The sequence below is a fragment of the Phragmites australis genome, chromosome 16, assembly GCF_958298935.1.
Source record: "Phragmites australis chromosome 16, lpPhrAust1.1, whole genome shotgun sequence".
Lineage (NCBI taxonomy): Eukaryota > Viridiplantae > Streptophyta > Magnoliopsida > Poales > Poaceae > Phragmites > Phragmites australis.
In genome coordinates this window covers 12,439,749-12,450,830 of record NC_084936.1, presented here as the reverse complement: position 1 = coordinate 12,450,830, position 11,082 = coordinate 12,439,749, and the positions used below count along the sequence as shown (strand labels likewise).

The 11,082-nt window shown below is 41.7% G+C and overlaps 1 protein-coding gene across 1 annotated transcript; it reads left to right on the top strand.

Moving 5' to 3' along the window:
• Positions 1-8,151: 8,151 nt before the first annotated feature.
• LOC133894740 (uncharacterized) lies at positions 8,152-11,046 on the top strand. The gene is made up of 6 exons (XM_062334903.1): positions 8,152-8,496; positions 8,578-8,633; positions 8,877-8,931; positions 9,025-9,105; positions 9,183-9,421; positions 10,759-11,046. The coding sequence occupies exons 1-5, from the start codon at positions 8,280-8,282 to the stop codon at positions 9,389-9,391; spliced, it is 618 nt and encodes a 205-aa protein (XP_062190887.1). The 5' UTR covers positions 8,152-8,279; the 3' UTR covers positions 9,392-9,421; positions 10,759-11,046.
• Positions 11,047-11,082: the final 36 nt, after the last annotated feature.

Below are 11,082 nucleotides of genomic sequence, written 5' to 3'. Positions count from 1 at the left end.
TATTATTGCCTTCTACCAGTCTTCTCAATCTGACCTCATTCTTCATTCAGTGAGCGATACATGCTCAAGGTCATGATTTATGGCTGTGGTAATTTTATTTGCAAAGTATATATCGATTATTGTAGTTGCTCTATCCCAGGATTCCCCTGAATTCACATAGTTCATTGCTATTTTATCATAGGATGCACTTTCAGGTGCTTCTTCATCTTGCTCTTCATAATTTCTTTTAGGCGTACTTCTAGGTGCTTCTTCATTATTTTCTTACTATTGGAGCAAGGTCCTTTAGATTACCAGCATCAATTTCTATTTCAGCTCATGCATTTTGCTGATTTCTTCCTGCGTGGGAAGATTCAAATCCATTACGACATCATCTATGTCAGTGGAGGAGAGCAAAGTAGAGGCCTCTGCATCTTTCATTGGGAAGTCTTTCACTGCTAGTGCAGGATTGTTATCAACTTTCGTGTGAGATGTTTCCCTTTTAACTATTGTTGCTTTGTCCACTTCTATCCCCACTGCAATGGTGAGGTATGCTTTTGGCTGCTCCTTCTTCTTCTTCTTCTTCCGATATGCTTCCACAACATACTTTGGTGCTTTGCAGATTTAGAACCAATTGCCCCAAACACCGCACTTATAGCATGTCTGGTTTTGCTCACCATATGGCTTAACTTCTTTCTTTGTCTTGCCATTATCATTACCAGGTTTGACTTTGTCTATCACCACTTTCTTTCCTCCTTCCCTCGCTTCTTATTGCGGTTCTTACGCACTTTGAAAGAGCTGTGATTGACTTCTAGACCACTGTTCTCCCCTTGCGTCTGGGATCAGAAGTTTTATTTATGACTTTGTCATGAATTTCATGGAGTTGCAACACATCAATCAATTCAGAATACTTCTTATAATTCTACTGACGGTGATTGCGTGCGGATTCTGCATTCAGGTGAAAAGTGAAGAGAGTCTTCTCAATTTTCTCCTCTTATGTGATCTCTTTCCCACAGAGACACAGTAGTGTGCAAATGCAGTGCAGCGCAGAGTTGTACTATCTGACATGCTTCAAGTCACAAAAACGGAGCCGGACCCATTCTTACTCTGCGAGAGGCTTGGTAGTGTACTTAAGGCGCTCAAAACGCTCCTGCAGTGCGTCCCATAATGCCTTAGCGCTAGTCATTGCCATGTACCACTACTACATAATAGAACATCACTGCCGGCTCCAAAACCCCCTTCACTGTTGGTTTTGGAACCGGTGTGGGTAATGGGCAGTGATAGTCGAGAACTATCACTGCCGGCTCCGTGGACCGGCATTGAAAGGGGTTATCACTACCGGCTGAAGGATTCGACCGCCAATGATTCCCTGGGTATCACTGTCGGTTGGTGGTTTCAGCCGGCAGTGATTCTCAAGGTATCACTATCGGCTAAAAGCTTCAACCAGCAGTGTTGTGCCTCCCTCTTCTACTCCGGCCCTGTCCTCCCTCTTTGTCCTCGATCTCTCTGTCTCTCTCCCACTCAATACATGCATACAATGAGACATGTAATGTAAATCAATACCTTTATGCCGACGAGGGAGGGAGGGAGGGAGGTTGTCGAAAGAGTGAGATAACCATGAAGGAGTCGATAGATAGAATACATACACATATAATATTGTAAATGAGTACGTTACGACCACATTTAACAAAAAAGTCACACCTCACATAGCAAAATAGGCATGCAGGTACTGACAATTGACATATTGATCTTACAAGTCACATCATCTTACATAGCAAAATAATAATGATTACAACCAAAACTAGGATTATGACATCTTTACACATGAAACCACACTTATTATTTTTGAAGTTAGCGGCTTGGATGACTTGACTGTTGTATGCCGCAATAGCTTCATGTTTGGACTTGTATTGTAACCTTTGTAACATGCTCCTTTAAATCCATTAACTTGTGCGTGGCATTCCTCCTAACTGAAGAACACTCCACTTTGCCAACCACGATGAACAATATACCATGTCATAGCAGTCCTAAATTTCAGAGAATATACAAAAATAATATACTACAAACCACAGTAACACCAAAGAATGTTCTTGTAAGAAACTATTAGGCACAGTGACTCTAGCAAATGGCCTTATTAGGACTTCAGTACTGATTACATGTTCAGAGAGAAAGCATTGTCTTGAGAGAAGCTGCTCTCTGAACTAGTAGGAGTAGCACATAAATACTACATTGAGAAGAATACTTCCTCTCCGAACATGTAATCAGTACTAAAGTCCTAGAAGTAATAAAGAAATATGGCCTCGAGCCATATCATCATCGCCACTATTTATTGTATTTCAAAAGAAGAAAATCAATAAAGTTTGATTGATCCGCATCAGATTATGGAGATAATTATATACGACTGCAAGCTTGACTGGGATAGTAAAAAGACGTGCAAGGTGCATGTGTAATAACCATCCCAATCGAGCTTTGCAATTATATGTATGGTAAATAGTTCTCCAATTTCATCATTTGCAACAAACCAAAACAAGTAAGAAAATAGTGCAATTAAGATATGCTGAAACAAGAGATACAACTTTGATATAAAATTGATATGCAGAAAAGGTCATTAACAGGGCTCTATGATCTTCATCGCATCAGATGTTCGATCCTCGTTCTATCCACACAAGCACTTGACATAATCTTAACATTTATACCAACATTTCTATCCAACGATTAGCACCCTCCGAACTCATACCAGTGTTTACCATTTTATGGCTATCACCCCAGCAATCAAAACATGAAACTATCCAAGAGGAATTCTCATCCAGATAAATGATAATGTGCATCGCATTACAATGACAAGCATTCCTCATTCAAAGTTTCAAACTACACCATGAAACTTCCATTCTAGACCTTTTCCCCCTTGACGATTTGCAGAATTGCATAAGCCAAGGATTTGAAGCTAAATGTGCAAACAGACACCAACACTTCCACTCCTACAAGAACATATATTTTGCTTGTTCCAACATTACACCTCAAACTGGAGCTAAATTTACAGCAAATGTGTACCGTTGGCCACCATTCCTCGAGCTAAATTTCTTAATACTCCAGTATCATTTCAGCAATACCAGGGCATACATAGACCAGTACTATTGGATGTTCAACAACAGCTCGGGGCAGCAAATGCCGCCACAACTTTTGGAACTCCCAAAAAGAGAGGAGAGGAGAGGAGGAGATGTCGTCAACAACCTTGGGATGGTGTGGCTCTGGGACGGGGACGACGGGCTCTGAGGAAGGTAAGGCTCCGAGAAGGGGAGGCCGGGGCGGGGGCGTCGGGGGGAGGGGGCTACAAGGAAGGGGTAAAATTTTCTAAGTGTTAGAGGGCGCGAGGCTCGAGCAGTTTTATAGGGGGGACATTCACTACCGGGTGAAGAAGTCCACCGGCAGTGAAAGGGGACCTTCATTGCCAACTCAATAGGATAACCGGCAGTGAAAGGGGTTTCACTGCCGGCCCAAAGTCCACCAGTAGTGAAAGTTGTTTAACTGTCGATTGAATATGCGCACTGGCAGTGAAACCCCTTTCACTGCAGGTGCGGGGAGAAAAAAAATTGATTTTGTTGCGCGCGCGCCGAGACTTGAACCCACGACCTGCTCCAAGTAAAACCTCGTCCGCCTCCGATGAGAATTTGTTGGTGCCATCCCTAGAAATTTTCTTTATTATTCAACCCCTGAAACATGAAAAATAAATACGCTCATACCTAAAGTTTATATATTGGAGATTGCTAATTAAATAAAATATAAAAAATACAACTGAATCTTGTTACATACCTAAATATCATCGCTAATTTTTCTAATTCATTAAAAATCAGAAATAAATATGCTCATACCTAAAGTTTCTATATTGTAGACTTCTAAATTTTTTGCTATGGTTCTGAAATGACTCTGTTAGCTCGAGGTTGAAGAAGGTGGGGAAGAGGAGGATATCACTGCCGGCTCAGATAATCCGCCGGCAGTGATGTATATATATCACTGCCGATCAGTGGATTTAGCCGTCAGTGATGAGGGTGCTGGGTATCACTGCAGACTCAATCCATCAGCCGGTAGTGATGGCCCTTATCACTAGGGTTCATAAGCCATGTTGGCTGATTCTTCCCGTGTGGCTTATGAACTGGCAGTGATGACCTATCACTGCCGGTCCATGAGGAACAAGCAGTGATAGACGGCATATAAGCCCAGTTCTGTAGTAGTGTACTTATCCTTCAAAGTGGGGGAGAGATGGTGGTGGAGAAAATAAAGTGTCTGATCATTCTCATCCTTCGTGGGAACTATTGCACTATTGTTCCTAGGCCAATGGCAGTGCGGAGCCTTTCTGCTCCCAGTACAATCTGGACATCTGATGCCCATGTGAGATAGTTGCAGCCATCTGCACTCAGCTCAGCGAACTCCTTGTTCATGATGCCAACCATCTTCATATTCAAATGATGCAAGTATTACTGCTAGTAAAGTTGCATCGTATTGCTAAATAGGATTGCTACAAATTTTATGATATTTTCTATGCTATTATATCAATATTACTAAATCTAAACGCATAATAGGCAATTTAAACAGTAATAGTAACATAGAAATAAATATTGCATAATTCCAAAAAATAGATGCAAAATTCAAAATCTAGAGGTACTTTTCTGCAAGAAAGAGTACTTGCGAGATTTTTCTGCAAAGTCCTAGGGTTTATATGCAAAGCTTCAGGATATACGTAATTTTCAGAAACCACATGGTCTAATTTGCAAAATTTGTGTGCGCCCTTTTTCTTTTCTATTTCGGCCCTTTCATATTCTTTCTAACCAGCCCATCGTTTTTTTAATTTCTTATTCCGGCCGATTTTCTTCCTTTATTGAGCTGACCTGCTAGCATTGAATCGGCCCAACCCATTCTAGCCCACGAACCTCCATTCTTTTTCTCAGCTGTGAATGGGCTACCAGCCCATTTGGCCCAATCCACCCAGGGGTTAGGGTTTCCACCCAGTGGTGGCTGCTGGGCCCATCCTGTGCGGGTGGCGACGTGCGGCTCAGGGAGCTCGCGTGTGACAGTGGCTTACAGCTGGGCGAACGACAACATGGGCTACACCCATTTCCATTTGCGCCGTGAGTATTAGCAGGAGCGTGCAGCCGGGGCCTCTACACAACGAGGTCTTCGGCTGGCTTCCCTCCCCCCCCCCCCCATCGTGAATAGCAACGAGCCTTGCTATGTGCGTCAGGCCTCTGCAGGAGACAACGCGGCTGTGCACAACAAGCAGCCAGACCTTGAACAACACAATGGCGCGCATAGTGAGGCTTAGCGGTGCATTCCATGGCCAGGGCACACGGCAAGACAGTGCGGCAGGGCTTCAGCCTGGTTGTTCTTTGGTTTGCTCAAAGCAGCAGCGGGGCAGCAGTACTGCTGGGCTACATGGTAGGTTCGTGGAGGCGATACGACGGCACTGCAGGGGCGCGATAGTAGGCTTGATCGGCACAGGATGCAGGCAATCGTCTAGATCGAGACGTGGTTAGTTTCTGGATGCATGTCCTTCACGTCAAGCAAGATTTGGTGGACAGAGGTGCATGTCCTTCACGTGCAGATGCCAGCACAGAGGTGCATGTCCTTCACGTGCAACAAGATTCGGTGGACAACAATAGGGGTGTCCGACTGCAGGACGATACAACGCAGCAGATCAGCGACGTGCACGATGGCTTGCAGCAGCACCACCGCTGGGGGTGCAGCACTCAAGGGCATGTCGGCCTGCAAGGCAGCAGGCAGGCCTAGTCATCATCGGCGGTGGACAAATCGGCTTTGGGCCAGTGGAGCGATGACAGAGAATCGATCTACTGCATATAGAATAGATCGAAAACAGTAGCCTATTCATGGTAGCAAAAACAAACCGTAGTTTTGATGTTGTGGCAAAATTCATGCCGCTTAGGACATAGGCTAGTCCATGACCTGTCCGCTTAACGACGATGTTGGCGCAGTGCAGATTTGTTCTGCTAGTTTGGTCTCCGGCAGAGCTTCGTGCTGATAACGTATTGAGAAACTACTTCTACCGAGTGTAGTCCAGTGATCCGTCGAGAGAACAATTGCAAAAGGAGACACAATGTAGGAGAATGCTATCTATTCTTTATTTATCTATATTTACAATGAAGGGTACTGCTCCGTATATATAGGGCCAAAAACCCCTAAGAGATGGAATCAATCTTTAAGAGATAAAAACCTATTAAAAAAACAAAATCTTTAGAGATCTAAATAAACCCAAATTCTACCTAAAACTCTAGGTTTCTAACACTCATAATTCATAAAGTATTTTTCTGTGCAAGGTTATTGGTTCTCAGCGTGCTTTTGGGTAAGGAAGGGAATATTCTGTATTTTTTTCTCATCCCCATCGCTAATATAAAGAGGCCACTTGGTTTTCTTCCCTTCCGCATCCGGTCCCACCGAGATTTTTTATTGTTTTATGCGTAAAACTTTAAAAGAATTAAAGTTTAGGTAAAATCTAAAAATTACACGTATATGTTTTAGTCTTATGGTATATACATCTATTTTACTTTGAAAGTATACAAATTTACTTGCGAGTTTGAACCAATTCATTTTTTAAATTGCTTGCAGCAAAATTGTTCATAAATTATTCTATTTTTTTATTAAAAATACATAGCAGCTACATCTGATATTGTCTTTGAATTGTTCTAATTGTTCACAAAATGTGTTGAATATCCGATCTGAATTGTCTTAAACTGTTTCTTAAATTGCTCATGCATCCATTCTAATTTGCTTATGATTTTTCAAAAAATTGCTTACATAACTGTATTTAAGAGCGGACGAATAGATGGATTTTTTTATCAAATATTTTCTATGTTTTTTGCAACACATTGAAGTAGGTCACAAACAAATGTTGAAATTCCAGATAAAAAAGTCCAAAAATGAAATAAAATACTCATATTCAGATTTTTTTTTACTAAATATTGTGTGCATGCTATAAGTCTATGGCATACACGTCCAGTTTTTAGATGCGTCCTAAAGTTTAATAAAACATTGCTATGAAAATAACAAGTGGGCATCTAAGTGATGTAAAAAAGTCCTTGATGGCATCGGCACTGTTCCCACATTTTATGATTTACCACTAATTTATGTTATAATATATTTACATGTGTAGCACAATTATAATATTATTAAAATTTCTTTTGGAGGCAAATCTACTAACATCATTTTGAAATGTTCTGGTGGTCAAACATTTATATAGGTTGATTGCTGGTAGTCAAAAAACAGCAATGACATATAAGTAATCATGAAAAACAACACTTTTATCGGCAGCAACGGTACAAATTGATCCGGAATTGATAGTTGGGGGGTCAAAATTACACGGTTTTATAGTTCGGGATCAAAATAAGATAAAAATAGTTAAGGGTCAAAAGTGGACTTTTTTCTTAATGTTTTTTAATTTTAATTTATTTTATATCCATATTTCATAGGTTTATGACACGGAGATTGCGAATGTGATGATTGCTAGTGCATCTATTTTTGCAATCAGAAAAAAATATTGATAAGAAGAGTCTGTTTGGTTCACACTCTAAAAATACTTAAACTTGTCACATATTTTTATCTAAGCTGTCACATTTATAACGAAAGAAATCATCACCATACCTTAGACTACCTAATAGAATCTTGCCATACTTTTTGAAGTCTCTAACATGTGAGGCTATAGCAATATAAAATAAATCTTGTCATAAATATAACTACAAACCAACAACTACCTAAGCTAATTAAATCTATCTAATCTTATATTTAGTAAAGTGTGATAACCTGTAACTGTACTATGAATGACCCGAAGTTGACCTCACAACATTATGATACTTATGAACCCGATTTAATACTCTGAAATCAAGTTTTAACCATACACCTAAAAACTAACCCAACTCCTTAAATTCCTATCCACCGCCATTTGAACCCATCCAACCGTGACCGTAGAAGGCCCCTCCGCGATACCACCGCCGGTGGTCTCCGCCGCTGAGGAGGCGCTGGCGACCACCGAGACCATCGGGAATCACCACTCCAAGCTGCTCGTGGCGGCTGCCGAGGACAACAACTGCCCAAACTAATCAAACCTACATAACCTTATAAGTGCTAAAACTACCTAATCTTACAAGCTGTGACTATATAGGAATGGTCCGAAATTAACCTCACAACATTGTGACACCCACGAACCCAGTTCAAAACTCTGAAACCAGGCTTTAACCGTGCACCCAAAGACGAACCCGGCTATTGAATTCCTATCCGCCGCCGTTTTAACCCACCCAACCATGGCCGCCACCGCCGCAGAAGGCCCCTCCGCGGTGCCGCCGTCGGTGGTCTCCGCCGCCGAGGAGGCGCTCGCAGCCGCCGAGGCCGTCGGGGACCACCTCTCCCAGCTGCTCGCGGCGGCTGCCGAGGACCCTGATGCCGTGGTTGAGCTCCCGCCCCTGCGCCGGGCGCGCGCCTTCCTCGCCGTGGCGCAGGCCGCGACCTCCCTCTTCGCAGGCACTGCTCGCGCTTCCCCTTCTTGTTTCATTGTCTTTACCTTTCTTCTGATTGAGCGTCTCCTTTCGGGGGGTTTTGCAGTGCGGCTAAAGTGTTCGGGAATTGACCCTGACGAACACCCTATCAGAAAGGAGCTTGTAAGACCCTCTCAGCTCTGAGAATCCTCTCTCTTTCGAATTATCTTTGTTTCTGATGTCCTTGAAGTAGAATTTAGATTTCAATGTTAGTAACTGGAACACATATGGTATGTTTCCGTTTATTATGGCAGAAGAGTTCGTGCTGCTACTTGAAGCGAAAATGCAATCTTTGTATTTTTGTCAACTAGTCTGGCACTTCAATTGGAAGTTTTGTTTTCTGAGTTCTGGTTCTTTTCTTTCCAGGAGAGGTTAAGCCTGTGGCAGGAGAAGTTAAATCGATTTGAGGACTGGGACAAGGGTACTTTACTGTTTATTTGACGCTTGATTCATTTCTATTTTGTTCATAGATTTGCAATGCTGGTAGCTACTCACTGCCTGAATTGAATTGCAGCACCACTTCGTCCTACTACTACACTCAATAAACAAGCAGCGGCAAGATTCATTGGACACTCGCTATCCCATTTGACATCTGGTACATAATGGGCTATCAATATTGTGTGGGTGCTTGGGTTTTTGTGGCATGGAGATAAGGTTTTATTCTTGTTTCAGATCAGAAGAGGAGCATGCAGGCAATCAGTAGGGGAGGAGGAAGAGGCTGGTCTGGGCAGAAGAAAAAGGCAGAGCCCTTGCCAGAGAAGAAGTCTGTTCGTGCTGCTGCAGAAGAGTTCCTTGCAAAGGCTGCTCAGGAACTTATTGGGCATAATGATAGCAGGGTGAAGGGCCCTGCTAGACTCGTTCCTGATGAAGACGAGGACTAGATCAGTATGTTAGTTTTGTTAAGATATCAGGTATTAATTGCTGCTGGTATGCTTACATAGCTGTGTTGTTAATGCAAATAGGTCTAACATAAGGGTTTACATGGCAACAAAATCACGGTTCACAGAATCTCACTACATGATGTAAATTACAAGCGTTGCATGAGATACTACCATTAGGTACCTTTATAGCTTATTGCCATTAGTAGATTTAATATTTAATGTCTTGATTATGTGAAATTTAACTAACAAACAAAGATCTCTTCAGGTCTCAGTTTTAAATAGTTCTTGTACTCTACTACTGATGAAATGTAATTTAGGTACTTATATTTTTTTAATGGACAAGTCCATGTTTGTCTCCCTACTATTGGTTTTAGTCCAAAGTACACCCTTGGATCAACTTTTAGCTTCAGCAGCATCCTATGCTGACTTGTATATTGCGGTTAGATTAAACACATGCTGTATTACTATTAGCCAGTTGCCTAGCTGTCACTGCCATGGTCTGGAAAGTTAAAGGGGAAATACAGATGTCAGGTTATGCCTAATAAGTAATACATATGATTTTTAGCTCATCAGTTTGATCATCCAGAGTTTCAGACAATGTTAGAGTTTCACACGAAGGCACATTTTTGCATGTTTCTTATGTTTCGCGATGCAGCACTACTAGTCTTGGAACTCGTACAATGATTTGACCACAATTTGATGACTTGATGGAAGATTGTAGTAAATAAAATTGTAATATGTAGCTCACCTGGCTCTCCGATCTACATAAGGGAGTTCAGATATGCTTTGGAGATCCTATTATTTCTTATGTGCAATGGCCAAGGCACATGCACAGTTTTTGTACATTCAAGTACATCTCAGTTTTTTGTTTGAGGGGAGATAGCAAACTGGGTTTTTAGGGGGGGGGGGGGGGGATGGAAATATTCTCTTTTAGTTGATGAACTGGAGTGGCAGAAATATAGGAATTTTTGCCATTTTGTTACTTTATTGTTTTTGAGTGACATTTTGCCCTGATAATGTTTGTGTCATATACATTATTCAGTTTGATGTAGAATCCAGCTAGCTCCAGAATGGTTTCCTTGATTAACCAGTTCAAAATTAGCATTTTTCATCAATTGGAAATTAGTTCTCCATCAGCTTTTGGGACCTAGTCAACAATGCTTTACCCCACTCCGCTCGTCGTCATGGCAAACTTTTGCTATATAAGCATTTCTGCCCAACATGTGATCATCGAAATGTATGCCATTCCAATTTATAGACTTGGCAAGAGCTGTTGCACTTGAATGCACTTCAGAACGAGTGCATTTAGCTTGTGTTCAATTGCGGACACTTTCTGAGCCCTGACTCTTTGTTCTGTTTCCATGCAGCAAAAATGGATGCTTGGCAGGTGACATGCCTGCTTCAGCGGCTGTGAGAAGTGATATACAGTTCTGGATGATGAAGATAAATTTACCTACAGTGTTGTGTTGTATATTGGAACAAGGAATTGAGCAAAGTCTTGCTTGCTTCCTATGTTTTGGAAGCAATTGGCCTGAACTGCTGTGTTGTAGTGCTGTTTATCTGAATTTCGTTCCAGAAAATAAATTGTGACTTATTTTTGGAGTAACTATATGGTTTGTGCTCTACAATACCGTTAATAATGCAACTTTGGGGTACTCAGCCAGTGTAAGATGGATGCGCTTTGTTTGCAG

Coding starts and splice junctions, on each gene's coding strand:
- LOC133894740 (XM_062334903.1), top strand. CDS start 8,280: ATGGCCGCCACCGCCGCAGAAGGCCCCTCCGCGGTGCCGCCGTCGGTG. Junction 8,497..8,577: donor CGCGACCTCCCTCTTCGCAG/GCACTGCTCGCG, acceptor GGGGTTTTGCAG/TGCGGCTAAAGTGTTCGGGA. Junction 8,634..8,876: donor ACCCTATCAGAAAGGAGCTT/GTAAGACCCTCT, acceptor TTTTCTTTCCAG/GAGAGGTTAAGCCTGTGGCA.